Raw genomic sequence first — 24,909 nt, 5'->3', positions numbered from 1 at the left:
GGTCATGATCTCACAGTTCATGACATCGAGCCCTATGTCAGGCTCTATGATGACAGCGTGGAGCCTGCTTGGAATTCTACCTCTCCCTCTCTCTCTTTCTCAAAATAAATAAACAAACATTAAAAGAAAACAAAAGAAATCACACTGGAAAAAAAAATGATACCTATAAATGCACACAAAAACTTCCAGAAAAACATGTTAAAATGTCAGCAGTACATCACTTCACACCCAGTAGGATGGCATCTTGGCAAAATGGTGATTTCACCATACCATTTCTCCAAAATTGTCCATTAAAAATACATAATCTCTAGTGAGCCATAACATGTGCATAAAACACCAGTTATGCTGTTTTAGTTTGATATTTTAATCGGATGCTTTGGTAACTAGTTATTGTTTAATCATTAGTAGAAAAACTAGACTCATTCTACAAAAGAGTAAAAAAAAAAGTGGTAAGAGGTCCCTCAACAGTCCCTCAATGCTCTCCTAACCACCTGTTCTGAGCCCAGCGCCCAGCCATGGCATGTCACCTGATCAGGGCTTTGGTCTCCTCGTGGCCATCTTCCATAAGTACTCAGGGAGGGAAGGTGACAAGAACACCCTGACCAAGAAGGAGCCAAAGGAGCCAATCCAGAAAGAGCTCACCACTGGCCCAAAGCTGTAGGATGCCAACACTGCAAAGGTGATGGAGGACCTGGACCAGGATGAGGACTATGTGGTCAATTCCCAGGAATATGTCACCTTCCTGAGGGCCTTCGCGTTAATCTACAATGATGCCTTGAAGGGCTGAAAATAAATCAAGAAGGTAGATAGCACTCTCTATAGGATCTAAGTCAAATCCAGTGGTAGGTAAATGTACAAAAAAAATTTTTTTTGGTCAAAAACAAAAGTGGTAGGACAGCTTTCAGAAAACATTATTTCAATTTGAATGTACAAATTAAATCAGCCCAGGATTTAGATGTTTGGAGACTCAAACTATTGTTTTTTAAAAACTGCTTCAACTAACATTCATGCTTACTGAGTAATGAAAATGGTATCATTATTTGTTCAGATTAAAATCAAACAGGAAAGATTACAAAGCATTAATTAAAAACAAATATGAACACATAGTTCTACAGAATTTATTTTTCTTTTAAAAGTAACTGAGAATGTGATGCTTGTTTAGCTGCACTTTGATTTGTACATGAATATTATGACCGTGTTTCCAGGTAACATCAAAGTTTTGTCAATGCTGAGACCATGGGTGGAAAACAGGTACAAAAAGATGTCCTCTTCCCACATTTCTGTATGTGGTACATTCTTCTTTTCCTATCTGAATTCTAATATAGCAGTCCAGCTTATCCCATAGTTTAAGGACCATGGTTAAGGAATGAAATATCTCCTGAAGCACAGTCTTGGTATAATCATCCAGAAGAGACAGATCCCTGGACAGGAAACTAGAACCAGGAAAGTGTACCTTAGATAGATCTAACAGGAATGGACTGTTTGACCCCCATCGAAGGCCTAGACTTAAGGAAACATGTTGACAGGAAAAATGACCTCCATCATATGACAGGAGGCCATAAGCTAGCTAGGACAGTATCTCTTTCAGAGACCACAGATCAAACAGGCCTAAACTATACCTTGCAAACCAGATGACTGACTTGAAAGTTACTCTCTAGCTTCATTATCCTTGTTTTGTTTTCAGCCTTTAGAAAAGTCTTATTTCAGGGTTGTCTGGTTGACTCACTCGGTAGAGTGTGCCACCAGAGTGGCCATAAGAGTGCCACTAGAGTGGCACATTTTACCAACTGAGCCAGCCAGTCACACCTCCTCAAAAAAAAAAAAAATCTTAAAAAAAAAAAAAAGTCTTATTTCAGCTGTATCTCAACAAATAAAAGGGAAATGACTGGGCGGGGAGAGAGTTATTTAGGCCAGAATGTTAAGAAAAAAGCAGCATTCTATAAAAACACTAGAGAAACAGAAGAGGTGGGGAGCTCTGAGGTCAAGTCAACCTGTCCCATGTGGTGGCTTTCCTTCCATTGCCAACATTGGAAGACTGGGGTTCTATTAAAAAAAAAAATATGTATATATATGTGTGTGTATGTGTGTGTGTGTATATATATATATATATATATATATATATATATATATATATATATAATGGAATATTACTTAGCCATAAAAAAGAATGAGATCTGTCATTTACAAAAATATAGATGGAATTAGAGAGTATAATGATAAGCAAGTTACTCAGAGAAAGATGAATACCATATGATTTCACTCATATATATAATTTAAGAAATAAAACAAATGAACAAAGGAAAAAAAGAGACAAAGAATGGACTCTTAAATGCAGGTTAACAAAGTGGTGGTTGCCAGAGGGGAGGTGAGGGGGCCAGACTGGTGAACTAGACAAAAAGGATTAAGAGTATACTTATCGTGATGAGCACTAATGTAGAGAATTGTTGAATCATTATATTGTACAACTGAAACTAACATAACACTGTATTTTAACTATACTTCAATTAAAAAAATAATAGTAAATAAAAAAGAACTAGAAAATTTCTGTAAAAGTACCTAGAATCTAACTGTGACAAGATCTGATGAGATGGGTACTACAGCCAAGATTCAGTAACCTCTGTAATGTTTGAAATGTTTATAACGAGAATGTATTACTACAATAAATAAAATATAAAACAATTTTAGCAATAGACAGGTAAGGGAAAGCAGGAAGGTGCTGATATACTAGAACCATGACAGTATAAGTCAAAACTGGGTAGAAAAATAGATAAGCAGAATTTCTAATCATCTGGACAAAAAAAGAATTTAAGAGCCAAGCAGAAAAAGATCAGTCAGAAACTAGATCTCCCAAGTAGGAAAAGTCAAGAGGAGTAAAACAAGATGCACAGATTGTAAAGAAAGGAGAGCAGACCACCAGTTTAAAATCAAAGGCAATTACTCTGCTTCTTATGAAAGCAAGTTCTCCTATAGAAATACTTTTGAACATTCTTATGTAACAGGTTTTTAAATTTTGTTTTCCAAAGTATCAAGAATTTCAACTCAAGAGATAAAGTGCAGAAGAATGAGAAAAAAATGCAATGAAAAGTAACTGGCCTATGAAAACAGTTGGGGGGAAAAAGTCCTACTACTCTAATATAATCTTCATTTATTACTTACAAGTTCTCTGTTCAAGTCCCAATATTATAACTTATCAGTTCTCTTCCAGTCCTAATATTTCAGCCAAATTGAGAATCTACTCATTGTTTATCACTTCAGTACATCTGCTACTACTACTGTCCCCTAACCTAAAAAACCCTCCCTATTCCTCTCCCTCAATCTTCTCCACTCCCCAGTCCCTACAATGTATTTATTAAGAAAAGTTTTGATTTAAAGTTAGAAAATCATCTGAGTACCATTTAATCCCACTTAATTCAATTTAAAATCAGTATGAAAGTGAGCAAATTATTTAACTTTGATAGACCCCACAGGATAACTCACTGTATTTCTATCAAGAGTCCGTGAGATAATATACATGAAAATGCTCAGTATTTTTAAATGAACTGAAGATCCAATCTGATAGTCTCTCCTATAAAGAAAATGCCTAAATAAATGTAAGCTGTGTGACACATCTAAAGAAAATATCGATTGGCTTTCCCAACACAACAATATAGAGAGAACCGGTGGCACAAGTAAAAAAAAAAAAAAAAAAATTTAAAGTAGCCTCCATGCCCACCGTGAGGCTTGAACTAAGTACCCTGAGATTAAGAGTCACATGCTCTACCAACTGAGCCCGCCAGACACCCCAGCACAAGTAAAATTTACAACAAAGAACATACATAGATCTAGGAGCACCTGGGTGGCTCAGTCAGTGAAGCATCTGACTCTTGGTTTCAGCTCAGGTCATGATCTCACAGCTTCATCATTTCAAGCCCTGCATTGGGATTTGCGCTGGCAGTGTGGAGCCTGCTTGGGATTCTCTCTCTCTCCCCCTCCCCCACTCACGCTGTCTCTCTCAAAATAAATAAATAAACTTTTAAAAAACTTTTAAAAAAGAACACACATAGATCTAAACCTTTTTAAAAACTATGTGCAAAACTCTGTGTGTGTGTGTGTGTGTATTCCAAGGAATTCTGACTTTTCCATAGTATATTATTCACCCAAATATTTACACTGAGTGTTGTTTTAACTTGTAATGTTATGAGAATGGTTTTTTTTTAAATATATTTGCTTTTTGAAAGTACAACCTATTACAAAATTATTACAAAATTATTTTTTAATTAAGTCTTGTATTTTGTACTATCCTGTCCAGATAAATTTCCTAATACGTACAAACAGCAAGCATTATAAAAACTTCATGAGACACTATGTTTATAGTAAGTTGAATAGTGTCACCCCCAAAATTCCACCAGAACTCCAGAATGTGACCTTATTTGGAAATAGGGTCTTTGTTGACGTAATTAGCTAAGGATCTCAAGATGAAATCATCCTAGATTTAGGGTGTCCCCTAAATCCAATGATTATTGTCTTCATAAGAGAAAGGAGGAGATTTGGACACAGACACAAAAGAAAGCCATGTAAAAATGAGGCAGAGATCAGAGTGATTGCTGTCACAAACCAAGGAAGCCTAGAACCACCAGAAACTAAAAGAAGGAAGGATCCTTCCTTAGAGTATTCAGAGGGAGCAGTGCCCTCCCAGCACCTTGATTTCAGACTTACAGTCTCCAGAACTGTGAGAAAATAAGTGTTTTTATAAGCCACCAAATTTGCAAGATGTGTTATGGCAGTGCTGGAGAGCTCATAAGTGCTAGAGAGCTAAACTGCAGCTATCATACAATACACTGTAGTATTGTTAAAACATCTTGAAAAGTAAAGATTATTTCTCTGGCATTTTCCTATAATAATGTGAAGGTCCCCTTAAAATACAAGCTTTTTTTTTTTTTTTTCTTTTTGTTCCTATACTCTAGAATAATCGATATCTGTAAAACTGTACATAAATTTTGTTTTAAACCTAGCCTGTCTCAAATTCATTTAAACTTAAGCAGCAGTTGTATGAAATATTTCCATAGGCAAAACTTTCATTCATTTTTTCAGTAAACAATGAAACACAGATATAACTAAAAAATAAAAATAAATAAAAGCTCTAATGAAAAATTCTAAAATGAAGACATAAGTATAAGAAAAAGTTAAATAATTATGAAACTATAAGTTATCTTTTCCTTTAAAAGGTAGATTACAGAAATGAGAATTTTAAATGAACAGCCTTTACTTTGTAAATAATTTCATAACCCAAGTCATTACTCAAGTTCAGCAATAATTAAGTAACTGGGCATTAAATCTTGTAATACCTAATGATCTCAGTTTTGACAATACCAATGTTTTAAAATTAAGAAATACTAGGGGCGCCTGGGTGGTTCAGTCAGTTAAGCATCCGATTCTTGATTTCAGTTCAGGTCATGATCTCACAGTTCATGGCATCGAGCTCCACACTGGGCTCTGCGCTGACAGCAAGGAGCCTACTTGGGATTCTCTCTCTCCTTGTCTCTCTGCCCTCCCCAGTTCCCACTCTCTTTCTCTCAAAATAAATAAATATTTAAAATAAATAAACACTAGTCTACTACCAACACAGTGACTTAGTCAGTGTCTTCATTTTTATAACAGTTTTTAATGAAGATGATCATCATGTCAGGCACATAATATATAACATAAATTAACCTACAACTGGAAAATAAAATTGCTGCTCAAAAAATTATTTTGAGAGGTTAGGTTTCTTAGGAATTCATTATTTTGATAGTTGTATCTAAAATTTAAAAGCTTACCCTGAAACCTTTCTCAACACACTGTACCACTATCTTTTCCCAATACCCAAAACTGTATTTCCCTATCCACTAATGCTAAGTTTACCTGTATATTTCTGGTTCTATCAAATGCCTATGGTACTTGTCACCTCCCACAAAATCCCCACAGGTGATCAGTGACATGTTTTTATGTACACCATTATAAAATATCTCCAAGACTAATCAAATGGCAATTTTATTTTCCAAAATACACACTCTTTAGAAGGGAGGAGTCAGAGCCCACTGATACACTTGTATTCTGTACACAGAATGTGTTTGAGACCCCAAGTCCTAAGGAACTTTCTTCCCATACTTATCCACCCACCCTCTCCAGCATCAATTGCTCTAACTCCATCCATTTCTACTCATTGTTCTGCCTTCATTTACGTTCAAATCTGTCCTATACATTTTTTTAAACTCTCACTGGACCTATTTCTGCAATTTAATTCAAACATATCTAACTAAGCACTAATCAACCAGACAACTCAGATAAAAAAAATGACATCCTTAAAAACAGTAACAATAATAAAGCCTTTATCCTTAAGATAAAGTGTTCAAAGTTTTCCAACCAGATACTCTTTTTTTTTTTTTTAAGTAATCTCTACACCCAATGTGGGGCTCAAACTCACAACACCAATATCAAGAGATATTAATATGCTCCTCTGACTGAACCATCCAGGCAGCCCTCCAACCAGATATTCTTACCTCTCAAAATCAGATGACTCAAACAAATGGTCTTAATCTGCTGTTTCAACTTACTATCCTTTCTCCTGCTTTAAGTTTTGCAATTTGGTTTACAACACAAGATTCCAGCTGTAACAATTCTGGGGTAAGACTATCCTTGAATAAATTCTCAAATCAGAGCATGGTATACAGGAGTACAGGCTTAGGTAACTTCTAGCCCAGTATTTGCCACCCAACAGTGGTGTAACCATTCACAAGAGGAGGTGGGTGGGTGGTGCAACCAGGTGCATCAGTTTCTTTCTGAAAAGAAGAAAGTAGACTCCACATCCAGCATGAAACCCAACATGGAACCCAACACGGGGCTTAAACTTACAACCCGAATATCTAGACCTGAACTGAGATCAAGAGTTGGATGCTTAACAGACTGAGCCACCCAGGCACCCCAGTGCATTGGTTTCATATCCACAAAGTGGACTGAATTAAACAATCTGTACAGTTAACTTATAACTCTAACATTTTATGAAATGGAAAGATCTTGATTAACTCCACGTGTCACTGATCGTTCTGCCATACCTGACACTGAGAAATATTCCCTCACTTTCTATGACTCACTTTTCATGACTCTTGATTTCCTACACAGAAAACTCTAATTTATAATGGTTTAACCATATGAGGTTATAATCTTTCATGTAAAAAATAAAAATTCAGAGGGCAGTTATGACAATCTCACTATAAATCATTAGGACCCAGGTTCTTTCTAGGGTTTAAGTCCTTATCTACATGGCCATAGCTCTATCCTAATGACTGTCAAGTCTCTGTGTCCAGCCTCTACTTGTCCCCTTTTCTGAAGTCTCGATTTGGATGGCTATGAAGTAAAACCCACCATCTTCCAAGTCCACAAAGACAAATTTTAACAGAAAAATATTTTCAACCACCTATTTAAGTCATGACATCACAAGTATCCCAGAGTTTCATGTTTGGAATTTTACATCACTTCTGACTCCTCTTTCACTTCCCACAGCTATGGGAAGTTCACACCATCATGAGCTCTAAAGAGAAAATAAATTGGATTCGGTGAGGCTTATACAGCACATGACTTAGGACGTGCATTTATCAAATTGGCTTTGGCCCCCCACAACTCTACTGTAATGTTCTAAAGTCACTATCCATATTACCAAGTCCATGAGCCTATTTGTCCTTATTATCAAGTCCATGAGCCTATAGTAAGACTATTTGTGTCACCCCAAAACTCATATGTTGAGACCTAACTCCCAATGTGATAGCATTTGAAGGTGGTGCCAAAGTGATGATATTTGGAGGTGACTAGGCCATGAGGGCTCTGTCCTCATGAATGAGACGAGTGCCCTTATAAAAGAGGCTCCAGAGACTTCTCTTGTCCCTTCCACCATGCAAAGACATGATGAGAAGACCACTACCCATGAACCAGGAAGCCAGGCCTCACAAGACCCTGAATCAGCTTGGGCTTTGATTTTGGAATTCACAGCCTCCAGAACTGTGAGAAATAAATGTCTGTTGTTTAAGCCACTCAGTCAATGAGACAGCAATGAGTGTTACAGTTGTAACAGCAGCTCAAATGGACTAAGACACTACTGATAGTCCTCATTATACATTACATCTTCAGAGCTTTTGATATTTATTCATCATTTCCTCCTCCTCAAAATTCTCTACACCCAAGGTTTCCATGATATCACACAATCTTGGTTCTCTTGCAATACCTCTGACCACTCCTAATTATTACTGCTCCATCTACTTCTTAAATATTGAATTTTCTCTGGGTTCATTTCTTAGGCTACTTATTTTTTCACCCTATACACATTTCCTCAACAATCTCATTTTTTTTTTGTTATATCTGACAATCAGTTGGTTATTGGTAATTGCCAAATTAATTTTCACTTATCTTCTTACATCCTGATCCATATATCTAACAACACCTAAATGACATCTCTACCTTGATTATAGGCAAGCACCTTTAATTTAACATATCCAAAACTAAGCTCAGTATTTCTTTCCTGCATCCAAATTTATTTCTTCTCCTGAATTCCCTATTTGCATTCATAGCATCATTACCTGCCCAATTAACTAGCTAGAGACTTTGTTACCATCAACTACTCTTTCTCCTTTACCCCTCACATCCATTTCACTACTAAATTTCGCTAATTTGAGCTTTCAAATTTCTCTGGACTCCATACCTTCCTTTCCATTCCCTGTAAAAGTTCCTGAGTTTTCTCACACTGGTCTTTCTTCCTCTAGTCCATTGCCATTTGAGTCATATTTCTATGTTGTTTCTTGTTTTTCAAGACCCCCATTTTTCAACAGACCCCACTGTCTACAGAGTCAAGGCTAAATTCCATAGCCTATACAGAACTTTTCATAATTTTATCTGAACCCACTCCAGCAAAGCTCACGTCAATTCCCATCTACACTATACTTTTCTCCACTCCTGGAACAAGACAGTCACATATTTACATTTTTTTCTCCCTGGCTATAATCTCCTTTACCCTCTTATCCCCATGGCAATGCTTATTCATTTTACATAACTTGTCTCTTGATTTTGGCTCAGGTCATGATCCCAGGGTCGTGGGATCAGGCCCTGCACTGAGCATGGAATTCTCTCTTTCCCCTCTCCCCAGCTTGTGAAAGAAAAGAAAGAAAGGATGAAATAAAGAATGGGGAATGGGGGAAGGAACCCAGGCTGACTATGAATTACAATGGTTCCATAATAACCAATAATCAGTTTTTAAAGTGTCTCAACCTATATGGACAGGTATTGTGCATAAGTTTACCTCTTAGCTTATCTCACTTATACTGCCTAAATAAAACTGATGAAACACCTAAGAAGTATTTCAAATCTTTTGCTAATATACTTAGGTGAGTTGATATGAAAGAATACAAGAACCTCAAATAATTATGATACTTGACTCCAGGTTAAATATATCTAGATAAATCGGTTAAATTCTAAATGTATTAATGGACAGCAAAAGCAAACAAAAAGAGGAGTGCCCAGCTGGTTCAGTCAGTATAGCAAGCAACTCTTAATCTCAGGGTCATGAGTTCAAGTTCCATGTTGGGTATGAAGCCTACTTAAAAAAAAAAAAAAAAATTAACTTAAAAAGAAAAGTAAACAACAAAAAAAGTCATTAAGGGATTTAACCCATGTGGTCATTATCAATTTTTCTTGGACAAATTTCAGTAAAGTAGAAGAAACAATAAGAAAAATAAACAGTCTTGGTTAAATAAGCTCACCTGTTAGAAACATGGTATTTCCTAATTTCCTAAATATTGTGCCAGAGTCATATGCAAAGTCAGGAAAATAAAGTCTTAATTTCAAATTATCAAAATCAATCTGTCATAAAAATCAGTGGTTTTCAAGTTATATTCTCCTTAGCATGACAGTATATTATAAGAGCACAAAACTGGAAACATATTAAATATCCAATAATAAAGTGAAATGAAGTCAAATTGATATACCCATAAGATATAATAACAACATCTACTGAAGATGTTTTCCTGGAATTTTATAGAATAATCTTTCCTTATGTCATCAACATTAAGGAAAAAGTAAGAATACTATGAGTATATTTGTATCTACTTTATTTTATAACTTTATTTTATTAAATAAAATAGCTTTATTTTATAACTTTTTTGAATTATTTTTTTTTTAATTTTGAGATAGTTGTAATAACAAATAACACAGAAACCCCATTTCTCCTTACCCAGTTTCTCCCAATGGTAACACCCTATAAAATCATAGAACAATATCAACACCAGCAAACTGACACTAATACAATCCAATTTCTTATTCAGAGTCCCCAGTTTTACTATATTTATTCACATTGGTGTGTGTGTGTGTTTCACTTCCATATGATTTATCATATATGTAGGTTCATGTATCCACCACCTAGTCAAGATACAAAATAGTTCTATTGCATGGACAATAGCCAAACTATGGAGAGAGCCCAAATGTCCATCAATTGATGAATGGATAAAGATGTGATGTATATGTACATATATATACATATACATATATATAATGGAACATTACTCAGCAACCAAGAAGAATGAAATCTTGCCACTTACAATGACGTGGATGGAGCTAGAATGTATTATGTTAAGTGATACAAGTCATTCAGAGAAAGACAAATACTGTATGACTTCACTCATATGTGGAATATAAGAAACAAAACAGATGAACATATGGGGTAGGGAAAAGAAAGGGAAACAAACCATAAGAGACTCTCAATGATAGAGAACAAACCATAGGTTGACAGAGGGAGGTGGGTAGGAGATGGGCTAGATGAATGATGGGTACTAAGGAGGGCACTTGTGATGAGCATTGGGTACTATATATAAGTGATAAAAACCATGGAATTCTACTCCTAAAACTAATATTGCACTGTATGCTAACTATAATTTAAATTTAAAAAAAAAAAAGGAAAGAAAAAAACCCCAAGAAACAAAATAGTTCTACCAACATAAAAATTCCTCTTGTTACCCTTTTAAAAATTCATTTATTTTTTATTATTTTGAGAGAGAGCATGTGGGTGGGGAGAGAGAGGGGCAGGGGGGCAGAGAGATAGAATCTTAAGCAGACTCCATGCTCAACTCGGAACCTGATGCAGGCCTGGAATGTCACAACTGTGAGATCATGCCCTGAGCCAAAATCAAGAATCAGATACTTACCCAACTGCGCCACCCAAGCACTCCCTTCCTGTTACTCTTTTATAACCACACTCTTTCTTTATAGCTTTTTGTATTTTCCATATTTTCAGCAATTGTGTGTTCATTCAGTACATCATTACCAAACATCTACTATGTGTCTGCTACCATTGTTTTGGATACAATTCAAATTGCATTAATTATTTTTAACAGTTTGTAAAAGCAATTTTTCAAAAGACAAGGTTGTCTTCCAACCCAATTTTAATGCAGATATATGAAAAAATTTAACTAAGAAGTATTACTAAAAAAAAGTGTTACTAAATGAAAAGTAACTTTAGGAACATATATAGAGGGCACGGATTAAATGCAGGAAAACTGTGGTATTAAGTATACAATATTTCAGTATCATATTATCATAATTTGATTAGCTTTTAGAGACAGGTAATAAAATCATAGTAATTCCCAAAGAAAACTTCATAATAAAGATTTACAGAATGAACTAGGTTTGTTTTTCACTTACAATTCAAACGAGTACACAGATTTAGTGGATTTTCTTCCAATAAGTTTCAACAGAGGGCTTCACATAAAAAGGACTATTCAAAGGATACCACTCAAGACATAAGAGTGTTCAAATGTCTTCAAAGTGATCCCAAACTAAAACATCTGCTCTTCAAAAGACACTGTAAAAAAATGAAAAGGCAAACCACAGATTGAAAGAAACTATTTACAAAACACCTGATAAGGACTTGTATTGGAAAGTGAAAAACAAACAGACAAAAAACCTTTAAAATAAGCCAAACAATTCAATAGAAAAGAACAAAAATTTGATCTGAAACTTTACAAAAAAATATTCAAATACAGTAAGCACATGAAAAGGTGATTAACATCATTAGTCACCAGGAAAATGCAAATTGAAACCACAATGAAATATGATTACATATCCACTAGAATCGCTAAAAAAAGTTTCAATTTTAGAAAGTAAAAATAAATAAAATAAAAGATCAGCTGGAACTTCTATACATTTCTGGAAAGAATGCAAAATGGCACAGCCAATTTGGAAAACAGTTTGGCAGTTTCACACAAAGTTAAACAGACACTTACTATATGACCCAGCAATTCTTCTCCCATGTATTTATCCAAAAGAAATGAAACCATATGAACACTCAAAGATCTGTATGCAAACATTCAGAATAACTTTGTTCATAATAGCCAAAAACTGGAAACTCAAATGTCCGCCAAATGGTGAATGAATAAATTCTATCATATTCAGCAATAAAAAGGAGCAACTGACAATACATACAAAATGGATAAATCTCAAACATGTTTTTTTTAAGTGAAAAAAAGTCAGACATTAAAAACACTATATAATTCCAGGGGCTCCTGGGTGGCTCAGTAAGTTAAACACCCAACTTCGGCTCAGGTCATGATCTCAGGGTTCAACAAGTTCAAGCCCCACAATGGGCTCAGAGCCTGGAGCCTGCTTCAGATTCTGTGTCTCCCTCTCTCTCTGCCCCTTCCCCACTCATGATAGCACTCTCTCTCTCTCTCAAAAATAAACCTTAAAAAAAATTTTTTTAAACACTATATAATTCCATTTAGATGTTATTCTAAGAAAAGACAAAAAAGGACAGAAAACAAACCCAATGATTGCCAGAGGCTAGGGAGGGAACTGACAGCACAGGGGCAGAGAGAATTTTCTGTAGGGACAGAAATGTTCGATATCTGTACCGTGATTGTGGTAGTGGCTACATTTATGTATACACCTGTCAAAACTCTTTAAACTGTTCAGTTAAAAAAGTGATTTTATTATATGTAAATTACACTTTGATAAACATGACTAAAGAAAAATTATCCCAAGTAAAGAAATTATAATAAAGTCATACATTTTACTATCCAAATTCTATAGTTTATAAAAGCTTCTGGATTCTGTTAATTAAAAAAATAATCTTCCCTAGGGTGCCTGGCTGGTTCAGCCTATAAAGCATGAGACTCTTGACCTCGAGGTTGTGAGTTCCAGCCCCACATGTGGCGGAGAGTTTACTTAAAAAAAAAAAACAAAAAATAAAAAATAATCTTCCTTCTCTCTGCTGTGGGATGGTGAGTAGTCATGACAGTCCTGGGTGGGGTGCGGGTTGTCAGAGCCCAAGTGAACCAAGGAAGGAGTCCATGTGGGAAGGGTCGTTCAAAAATGTTCTCAGCTCAAGTATTGGAAGAAGGGTGTCAATGCAGAAGGGCAACCTGGCATGGGGCACTAGGGTGAACAGAGTGAAGAGGATGTATTCACATGAAAGTAGCCCAGTGTGGGGTATCAGAGCCTAAGTGGAGTGAGAAATATATCCACAAACAATGGGGAAGCTGATATGGGGAGTCAGAGTAGGTTGAGGAAAGTGTCCCTTTATCAGAATATCCTGGTATAGGCTGTTAGATCCTGAGAAGGGTAGTGGAGTGGGAGGGATAGAAGGAAGGATCAGCAGAGAAAGAAAGGCATCCAGGAGAGGAGGAGGAGGTAGCAAATATGAAAGATTGGTCAAATACAGGAGGATTGAATAAATATATTAAGGATAATGGAAACCAGATTTCTCACTATCAAAGAAGAGTATTACAAATATGAAAAAGAAAAAAAAAAAAAAAAAAAAAAACAAAACTAGAATGGACCCTGGAGTGTCATACTGAAATTGGAGGTATTAGTGTAAACTCATCATTTTCACTATATACAGATAAATAAAAATATATGTAAATGTGTTTGCGTACATACATCTATGTATTCCCCAACTTCATCCATTAAGAGGGTCTGAGAGCACTAACAACCGAACAGCAATAAAAATACTAGCACTGAGATCTTAGCTTCAAAATGTCATTCTCAGGGGTCCCTGGGTGGCTCAGTCAGTTAAGCATCCAACTTCAGCTCAGGTCATGATCTCACAGTTTGTGAGTTCAAGCCCCACGTCAGGCTCTGCACTGACAGCTCAGAGCCTGGAGCCTGCTTCAGATTCTGTGTCTCCCTCTCTCTCTGACCCTTCCCAACTCATGCTTTGTCTGTCTGTCTGTCTCTTTCTCTCTCTCTCTCTCTCTCTCTCTCTCTCTCTCTCTCTCAAAAATAAATAAACATTGAGAACAATTCAAAACATCATTCTTAGGGCGCCTGGGTTGCTCAGTCGGTTGAGTGTCTGACTCTTAGGCTCAGGTCATGGTCTCATTGTCATAAGATCGAGCCTGGCATCCAGCTCTGCACTGACAGTGTGGAGCTTGCTTGGGATTCTTTCTTTTCCTCTCTCTCTCTCTCTGCCCCTCCCCCACTCTCTCTCTCCCTCAAAAATAAACAAACTTAAAAAAAAAAATCATTCTCCACTAAAAGGATTCAGGGACCCTAGAGAAATGGCCAATTGCAGGACTAAGGCAGATATAGTATAGGATAAACTTTCTCATGCCAAAAAGTAAAGACATGCTCAAAGAATGAGGGGGATATGTCATAAAGACACAGAAGCCAGATTGAATGGGCTCTCATTGGACAAATAAGAAACAATCTAAACATCAAAATAAATAGTAACAGAATATAATCCACTAAAAAAAAAAAAAAAAAAAAATCATACAGGGGTTCCTGGGTGGCTCAGTCAGTTTAAGAGTCTGACATCTGACTTCAGCTCAGGTCATGATCTTGCAGTTTAAGCCCCATGTGGGGCTCTGTGCTAACAGCTCAGAGCCTGCAGCCTGCTTTGGATTCTGTATCTCCCCCTCTCTCTGCCCCTCCCCAGCTCTCTCTCTCTGTCTCTCAAAAATAAATAAACATTTAAAAAGAAAAGCTTGATGAGGAACAAGATATTTACAGAGCTTCAAAGTACTCCTCACAAAATGATTTATTAACAATTACATATTAACTTTATATCGAAGAAGCCTGGCAGGGATTGCTTATATCAAGTAATCAAAGTGAAAATCATCAATAATGGGATAAACTGAAATTGTGTACCACCTGACAGGCTGCAATGAGCATCACTTTTTGTGATATTTCTACACAAAGTACATAATCTGTATGTATCTAATCACTGGAGAACAGATAACCCCAAACTGAGGGGCATTCTACAAAATAACTGCCCTGTAATCTTCCTAAGTGTCAAGGTTATGAAAAGCAAGAGAAGATGAAGGAATTGTTCCAGACTGAAGAATAAAGAGACATGACTAATAAAAGCAACAAATAATTCTGAATGGGATCCTTTCGCCAGTAGAAAGATTAATAGCACTATCAACAACGCTTAAAACTAGATGGAGTACTATATCAACATAAATTTCCTGATTTTGATAATTGTATTGTGATTAAAGGAGAATATCCTTTTTTGTAAAAACATGCACACTAAAGCATTCTGGAATGACAGGGCATCAGGTCAGCAGCTTCCTCTCAAATGGTTCAGGGAAAAAAGTTCTTCCTACCTTATTTGCAAGTTTCTGCAAGTTTGTGATTGTTTCAATTTTCTTAAGTGAGAAAAAACAATGTTGCTAAAAATGAAATAATGTTAAAAATAAACTGTGATTTTGGGGCACCTGGGTGGCTCAGCGGAGAAGCCACCCACTTTGGCTCAGGTCATGATCTCAGGGTTTGTAACTTTGAGTCCCACATCAGACTCTCTGCTGTTAGTGTGGAGCTTGCTTCGGATCCTCTGTCCCCCTCTCTTTGTCCCTACCGACTTGCGTGCTCTCTCTCAAAAATAAATATTAAAAAAAATAAATAAACTGTGATTCTCCATATTGTTGGTAAGAGACTGCAGAATGCAAAATTACTAGGAAATAAGAAAATGTTGGAGCCAGAAGATACTTTAAATACAGCCCAACCCCTTCTCTTAACAATTGACCTCCATTAGGTCATGAGTAGTGACAGATTAAAAAATGTAAGTTTCCCACTGGGGCACCTGGGTGGCTCAGTCGGTTAAGCGACAACTTCTGCTCAGGTCATGCTCTTGAGGCTTGTGAGTTTGAACCCTGCATTGGGGTCTGTGTTGAAAGCTCAGAGCCTGGAGCCTGCTTTGGATTCTGTGTCTCCCTCTCTCTCTGCCCCGCCCCTGCTCACGCTCTTTCTCTCTCTCAAATACGAGTAAACATTAAAAAAAAAAAAATGTTTTTAAATAAAAATTTCCCACTGAAGGAAATTAGAAGAGTAATAGTGAAAGGAGGACTTGACAGAGAATGGGTAGCACAATGACATTCTGACGCTACAGATGACTGTAACCATCAGCAAAACACAATCTCAGCATCTCCTCTGAAAGATGTAGGGACTACCAGCTGCTGTATAAAATTCCTTGCAAATGTGCAACTGGAATTAACCTGAAATACATGTGCTTTCTAGTTCAATTTATTACATTATGCTTAGCTACAGAATACAAAGAAATGCAAATACAAAAATAAACGTGCATGAACCCTGAATTTTCTTAAGTTGCAGAAGTCCAATGATGAAATTAAAATACAATGCATTTGCCAAACTGTTCCTTATGAAGAAAATTTTGCGATGAATTAGAAGATTAGAACATGCATTAAACACTGTGTGTCAATTATACTCAAAAAAACTTTTTTAATCCAAAAAAAGGTTTTTTAGTCACACATTAACATTAAGACCTTCAGCGGTTGGATGACTGTCCTTACTTAAAAGATAGTGCTCAGACACTCTGAAATGACTACCATATCTTGTCCTGAAAGAACAGGGAGCATTTCCTAGAAACGTTTAAAACTGCAAGGACCCCCTTCCCCAGTACCATGGGTTCACTGGGGCGGTGACTAGACAGGCCTCCGACAAGGAAGGGGTGAGGTAGCACTGGACTCTCTCAGCATTTCCTTTTGGAGAGGACAGCCCCCTGCGTCACTCGTTACTCACTCAGGATGCAGGGCAGAAGTTTATCCCCGAGGAACTTAACACAGTTGGCTCCTGCCCTCCTAGCCCTAAGATCCTGGCCCAATCCCGCGGGCACCAGGGCGCTGCCCCTGGTACCCGGCCTCCTCCGGAGCGAGGGTCGCAACACCCGGACTCGCCCCCAGCTGGCCCAGCTGGGCCTCCCTGGGCCCCCGCGGACGCGGCCTCTTCCCCTTCTTCTCCCCTCCCCCTCCCCTCGTGCCGGTCCCTCACGCCCACCGTGAGGCTCAGCCCAGCCACGAAGGCCGGACACCGACCTCCCGCTCCGCCGCGGCCGGCCCGGCCCTCCCCGCCTCCCTGCTGCGACGCCCAGCCCCGCAGAGCCCACTGGACAGCAGCCGGGGAGTGGGGGCGGGGGGGGGGGGGGGGACGGGGGCGGGGAGGCCCGGGGGCGGCGCCCGCCCCACACCCTTACCTGGCTTCTCGTGGTCGTAGCCTACTACGATGAAGTAGTCGGCCAGCCGGGCCATGGCCGCCGCCGCAGCGCCCGGGAAGCAGGTGCCCGTCGCCGCCCTTGCCGCCGCCGCCCACCGGGCCCGGGAGGGCTCAGCATTTTCCCTGCAGCAGCAGTAGCGGCAGCGGCGGCACTTCAGCCATGTTTGACAACCAAGGCGCGCTGTGCGCCTGCGCTAAGCCGAGCGCCTGCTCCTCCCCCGCCCCCACCCGCGCAGACTCCAGGACCCGTGGCCAAGGGTGAGCCCACCCCGCAGCTCCCCGGGTCGCTCGGACTGCTGGCTTAGTAGAGTGGGCTGCTGGACGTATTCCCGCCACCGCAGCCGCTCCTGGTGGTTCACTTGGAAGCCTGGTTGCCCTTTCGTGGCCCACCACCCCCCGCCCCCTCCCCTTTTTTTCCTAAGCGGGGAGTCCTTTCCTTCCGCCTTCTCTATTCTTTCTTTCTGGATCTGGGAAGAAGAGACAAGGATCGTTGAGGGGTCTCCTGAAAAGTTTGGCTCTTCCCCTCCCCCCACTACTCCCCTACCAAAGACGAGATTCTCCCGCCCTCGACTGCAGCACGGAATTTGCACTGCCAGGGCTTTTGCTGCACGTTTCCTGTTTATGTTGTGCAGATGGGAATTTTAGGAACATGCCACCGAGCAGGCGGGGGAGGGAGAGGCTTTTGCGCAATCTTGAGGCGCCTCGTGCTTCAGTGCTGGGTGGGCTGGGGGCGGTTGGCCTGGGCTTCCCCCGGAGTGCCCGGTGGGGGTGGCTGGATTCCACCAAAGAACGCGGCATCCCCGGGATCCTCCTGAACTGGCCGGGTCCAATAGAGTGTGAGGGAGGAGGCTTTGTCTCTCCCAAGGGAGCCCCTCCCGCCTAGGTTTTCTGCCCTTGCCGCGGTCCCAGGGCTCTTGTAGCAGGAGCAGGTGGTGGCTTCCAACATAACCCACTCAAGCACGCAATACAAAGAATTAGTGGGTCTCACTAGAGATTCTCTAGGTCGCTTTCTTTTTGGCTGCTAGTATTGATCATTTCAAATTTGGCTGGTGAAACACCCAGATGAGTTTGTGTTGTCATTTGTTAGTATCTAAGGAAGTTTTAGTAGTCGGATAAGTTACAGGGGGTAGGCTGAAGTTTTGGGAATCTCCATGGTTTGCAAATGTGATCATCTTCGTGGTTGCTTATCGCTACTCTTTACTAATTGAGGACTTGACCCATACCATTTACATCTGTCTGGTATACAGTTGGTGCTTAACAAATATATTTAAAGAGTGAATGTACAATTTCCCCTCAACTACCAACAGGAAGTTGCTATAGCTTGAACTCTGAACTCAGAGTCCAGAAAGTTGGAGTTTCAATTTCTGAAAGTATAATTGATCATTTCCTCTTTCTGTGCCATACTTTCTTCATCCAAAAATTGAGAGGTTTGGGCGACACTAAAACTAAAATTCCCAGGAAGGAATACCTTAACTCTAGGAATTTGTATGCAAATTGCTTGTGGTCAAACTTAATCTGTCTAGTTACAGGGGTGGAAAGAAGATAACAGATTGAACTTGAAAATAATTAAACCAAAAAAGCCTCAGTCACACCTCATGTAAGAATCCTCTCTATAACTTCCCTGAAGAGCTCATCATCCAACTTGATCACTTTCAGTAAGAAGTAACCTTACTTCCTTGGGAGGCCACGCATTCCACTGTTTAAAAGCCCTATTAGAAAGGTCTTACTCATTATGTTACAGTTGTTCTGTAACTTCCCCTATTCTCTCTGGAACTACCCAGAAATAAAAATCTATCTTTTAGTTAGACTTTCAGATTTTTAAGGCAACTGTCATGTTCCTTCCCCATTTTATGTGTCTTTAAATTAAGGCAAAGGGGTGCCTGGCTGGCTCAGAAAAGCATACAACTCTTGATCTTACAGTGTTGAGTTCCAGCCCCATGTTGGGTATAAAGATTACTTAAATAAAACTTTAAATAATAATGTGAAATTCATATAACATAAAATTAACCCTTTCAAAGTACAATTCAGTGGTATTCAGTAGATTCACAATGTTGTATAACTACCACTTCTATCTAGTTCCAAAATAATTTCTATCATACTCAGTAAGCAGCCACTCCCATTTCTCCTCCCCCAGCCCCTGGTAACCACCATTTGCTTGCTCTCTATGGATTTACCTATTATGGATATTTGATGTAAATGGAATCATACAATATGTGATCTTTTGTGGGTTCTTTCATTTAGTATAATGTTTTCAAGCTTCATCCATTCCATAGCATGTATCAGTACTTCATTTCGTTATGGCTGAATAGTATTCCATTGTATGTATATACTATATAAAATATAATGTATCTATTTTTTCTTTTGTTTTCTGGGCTTTTGGTGTCATATCTAAAAATCCATTGCCAAATCCAAGGTCATAAAAATTTGCTCCTGTTTTCTTCTAAGAGTTTCATAGTTTTAGCTCTTGTATTTAGGCCATTTTGTATTAATTTTTGTATATAGCCTGACATAGGAGTCCCATTTTACTTTTTAAATATGTTGAGCTTTATTTTATTAACAAGTGTTGGTTTAAATTATTTTAACTTTTTAGGGGCTCCTGGGTGATTCAGTTGGTTAAGTGGCTGACTTTGGCTCAGATCATGATCTCACAGTTTGGGAGTTCAAGCCTCACGTAGGGCTCTTTGCTGCCAGCTCAGAGCCTGGAGCCTGCTTCAGATTCTGTCTCCCTCTCTCTCTCTCTCTCTGCCCCTCCCCTGCTCACACTCTGTCTCTCTCAAAAATAAATAAACATTAAAAAATTTGTTTAAATAAATGAATAATTTTAACTTACTTTTTTTTTTTTTTTTTAAATTGAAGCTTAGTTGTTTTCACAGCCTAGAATTAAACATTGTGTGCTGTTAGGCATATTCCATCTGCTGAGTCATAGGGGGGCTGCCATTCCATTTGCAAATGGGTGTTTTGTAGCATAGGGATTTTGACATATCCCAGGTATATGTATAAAGGCACCATGTGTTTATATACACATGTGAACATATTTAGCATACACTGGAGCTGTGCTTTGCTTCTCAGCCAACAACTGCCAATCTGCTGAAACTGATAAGCCCTAACAAGGCACCTGATTACTGAGGTTGGCTGAAGGCCAGACCATCCCCTTGAGATAACCACCATCACCTTTCACCAAAGAGTGAGGGAGTAAAACCCAGATTTGTTTTACTGAAGGCAGGCAGGAGCAGGAGGGGAAGAAGAATATGCAACATAGCATATGCCTTTCATCTATGTTTTAGAAGACAAAAATGCAGCCAGTTACTAGTGAGCAAGAATTATCAGCCCTCTGCTCCTACAGTTGGCTGTTGCGGAGTGAGTGGTTGATCTGTACAGTCATTTCAAGTGCTTCCTGTGGTTAGCCGCTACAGTTCAGAGAGGCAATATGAGAGTTAGACTTAACCAAATGTCCACAAGCAGGGCTGGGACTTCTTAAAATGGTCTTTACAGTAGCAAAGGACACGATTTAGAAAAATGCCTGATCCATTGCCATATCCCCATCCTTTCAGATGCCTAGGTAAAAATCTTAATGATTGTTACCTTCGACACATGCCCCTCTCTCAGCCCCGCGTTCATCACTCAGTCCTATTGATCCCACTTCCCAAATATGTATACTCCTCCTGACCCCCATTGTCACCCCACTATCTGAGCCACTACCACCTTCCACCTTAACTATTGCTATGACTTCCTAACTGATGTCCCTGCTTCATTGGTGGTTCTAGATCTTCCACGTAGATAAAAAAAACTAAGGACGGTAAGCAGGCAATGAACCTTATCTTCAAATTAAATTGTATAGCAAACACACTGTTTCTGCCTTGGGTGTATGTTTGGGGTACAGGAAGGAGGCTTCACTGATGGCTGATGGAAATTGTCCAGTAGTTGCTTTCACACATGTTGATTATATGAATAGTTGAATCCTGACACATATTAAGTACCCCTGACATTAGCAGCTATAGTGTAAGTAGGTGCTGTGAGAGTTTGCAAGCTGCTTTTACTTAGCTTGCATGTTTTTTTGATGAGTAGGACTGGCTACATCATTTGTAGAGCCCAATATAAAATGAAAACGTAGGATCCTCTGTTAAAAAATTATTAAGAATCTCAAAACAGTGACAGAGCATTAAACCAACTGTGGGACCCTGTGTGACAGAACATGGTGCATGTCCACAAAGCCGGCCCTATTCGTGAAGCTTAGAGTGGAATGTGTGCATGTGTGTGTATGTCTGTGTAGGGGTAAATTAATAGAGATTATGGGTGGACTACGCCCTCACCAGTCTCTCCAGAGTACCATCACTGCCACTGTTTCCCTTCTTGCTCTTCCTTCATCCAGGCCACATTAAATAGCCAAAATGATCTTTTAAATAAATGTATATCAGATCATGTCTCTCTCAACTTTACACCTGTCGATAGATTCCCACATCATCATGAATAAAGTACAAAATCTTCATCATGTCCCAAAGGGTCCTACTTACTCTAATCCTGATGACCTCTTTGATCTTATTTCATGCCACTCTTCTTCCTCACTCAACATGTTTCAACCATACCAGCCTCTCTCTAATATACCAAGTGGTTTCTCACCTCTAAGGCTTTGTATATGCTGTTTCCTCCATTTGGAACATTATCCCCCTAGTTTTGCATTTCCTTCAGAACACTTACCATAGTTTATAATCATGTATTTATTCTTTTGAAGATGTATTTACATCTGGCTACCCACCATCCTGTAAACTCATTGAGGACAAGATGTTTGCATTAATCATTACTGTATGCCCAACATTCAGCACAGAGCTATGCATGTAATATGTGTTCAGTAAATAGTTGTTAAAGGAATAAATGCACTTTCAAATCACATAGCCCCATGCATAAGAATTGCTTCATTAAAGTGGTTCTAATCTGATAGCATAGGATCCCCACCTGGAGGCAGGCAGCAAAATGGTTGCTCCTGTTAACACTTTTGGCTACAGATGACACCCAAATGGTCTAATCATCTCTTTTATAATCCATTTATTAATACCAATCATTGGGTCATCAGTAATAAATTTCTCTTGAAGTCATTTCATCTTATTCTGTTATAGCTGTTAGTATAACAAGCTTCTATATGTTTACCATCTTTTCTGTATTCTCTTTCATCTGTCTATAGCAACTTATATTCTTTAAGCTTCAAGGAGGCTTATCACATAAAGGACTGATTTTTTACTATATTTTTAAAGTTTGTTTATTTATTTTGAGAGAGAGAGAGAACACCCACATGAGCAAGGGAGAGGGGCAGAGAGAGGGGGAAAAACAGAATCTCAAGGAGGCTCCTCACTGCCAGCACAGAGCCCAACGCAGGGCTCAGTCTAACAATGGGACCATGACCTGAGCTGAAATCAAGAGTTGGACATCTAACCGGCTAAGCCACCCAGGTGCCCCAAGGACTGATTTATATATATACAATTGGTTTAGTAAACTCTACAACCCAATATGGGGCTCAAACTCCCCACTCTGAGATCAAGAGTTGTATGCTCTACCAACTAAGCCAACCAGGTGCCCCAGGACTGATTGTTTCTGCACAAAAATGAGGCAGCAAATTGTATGCCTATTTTATACTTAAATTGGTTTATTTACATGTGCATTTTTCTGGAAAGGATCTATATTTTATTAGCTCCTCGGACAGGTCAGAGATTCCAAAGAAGTGCCAAGTTTTGAATCCTGCTTTACTTTTCCCTGTGAGTGATCAAATCTGTAAAACTGATTGTGTCCTTTCTCTAAACCACTTTGTGTTTAGAAACTTCCAGGAAGTTTCTTAAACCTTGTTTTCAAGTGGGCTTTGTAAACAAGCCCTTAGCTTAGCAGCATGGTTTTGAAACATGAATAATACATGCATTATGAACTTTCCTGTTTGAAAAAAAGAGGCATCTGAGATAATTATGCAATGCACTGAGCTCCTCAGTTTTATTCTTCTTACTATCATTAATATAATATATTGCTTCTCATTGTTTTTCTGCATGAGCTGAGTGTGGTCAAACTGGCTTTAGGGAATGTGTCCATATATTAGCTGAGAAACCACCACAGTTTTTTTAAACTCCAAACATCACTAACAATAAGGCTTGGATTGAGGGCCTAAAAATAATTCAGTTGGAATGTAAAGAAGACACCAATTGAGACACCAGTATAACAAATATTCAGCATATTTGTGTGTCTTTACGTATGATTTCAGGATGCATACATTAATTACCCTGCTTTGGGGTTTATTTACAATCTGACCCTTTAAGAATTCTTGGGCACAAAAAAAGTGGGCCATCATTTACCAGAATTTCTTTCTTTTTTTGTCTTTTCTCTTTTCTTGACAGTGAGATTTTAAAGATGTTTCTTCCTTCCCTTCCTTCCTTCTACTCAATATGAATCCAATCACTGCAGCTTGTTTGAAACTTCACGTTAACAAATTACCAGAAGCAGAACTCCTGTGAGGTTTTCTTCTAGATCCCACCGTGTAACTGAAAACACATTCGTGTGTGCGTGTGTGTGTGTGTGTGTGTTTCTTCAGAGATGATTAACTAAGCGAACCAAAGTAGCATGGGAGAAAAAGATGCCAACATTTGGCAAATTTTGTATAATTTTATGTATTTTTACAACGTATACCCTATCACCCCCCAACGGAACGCTCGGGCTCTTGTCGCTCGCTTACGCAAACGCGCGCGCGCGCAGACACGCACACACTTTCGAAGATACGGTGTTCTAGCAAGATCCCGAGCTGCCAATTCAGTACTTAAAAAAATGGGGGGTGGGGAAATGATTGGCGGGGGTTTTCAAGCGTCAGATCTCTAAGCGCTAGAGCGCCAAGGGTCACCTGGGCTGATAAGAATTGTGCCAAGGCTCTCTCAGGTGGGAATTCCTGGTATCGCTGCTAAGTCGCTGGTGTAGCCACGGGAGCCAGGCGGAGCGGAGCCCAGTCTCCCCTCCAGGGTTTGCTTTGCTTGTTGAAGCAGCCCGTAGCTCAAAGCGAAGTTTGCATCTAGAGCACGCTTCGCGATCCTGCAGAGGAACTAAAGCCAATTCCCACCCCCCGCCCCCCCACTCTCCACCCACTCCCACGGAATCATAGGCTCTCCAAAAAGACACAGAGAGGAGGCAACGAGGGACAGCACAGAGTCCTCTGCAGACCGACCGCCCAGGGCTGGTGGGAACTGGAAGGAGCGAGTCCAGACCACGGGACCTACCCTGGCTGTGGGCCGGCGCCCAGCTGTCCTTGACCTTTACAGAAGTCGAGACTCGCGCGCCAGGGAAATGAAAGTAAAACCTGTATTGGCGCGGACCCAACTGGAAGCTGGCTACAAGTAACTCGCATCCTCAGACAAAACTGACAGCCAGCCTGTCTTGGACAAGGTTGGTGCG

General features: G+C 39.3%; 1 protein-coding gene across 4 annotated transcripts in view; it reads right to left on the bottom strand.

Moving 5' to 3' along the window:
• The window catches only part of SBF2 (SET binding factor 2), a 490,796-nt gene extending 472,703 nt beyond the window's left edge, over nt 1-18,093 (bottom strand). For 2 of the 4 annotated variants that reach the window (XM_060605981.3, XM_078433202.2), the window contains exon 1: nt 17,480-18,093. In XM_060605981.3, the coding sequence (XP_060461964.2) occupies nt 17,480-17,534 (55 nt within the window). In that variant the 5' untranslated portion in view covers nt 17,535-18,093. The remainder of the gene's footprint in view (nt 1-17,479) is intronic. The other 2 variants (XM_060605979.3, XM_060605980.3) reach the window with 2 other exon arrangements.
• Between the last annotated feature and the right edge of the window lie 6,816 nt (nt 18,094-24,909).

The sequence above is a fragment of the Panthera onca genome, chromosome D1 (assembly GCF_046562875.1).
Source record: "Panthera onca isolate mPanOnc1 chromosome D1, mPanOnc1 haplotype 2, whole genome shotgun sequence".
Lineage (NCBI taxonomy): Eukaryota > Metazoa > Chordata > Mammalia > Carnivora > Felidae > Panthera > Panthera onca.
This window is presented reverse-complemented; position numbering and strand designations above follow the sequence as displayed.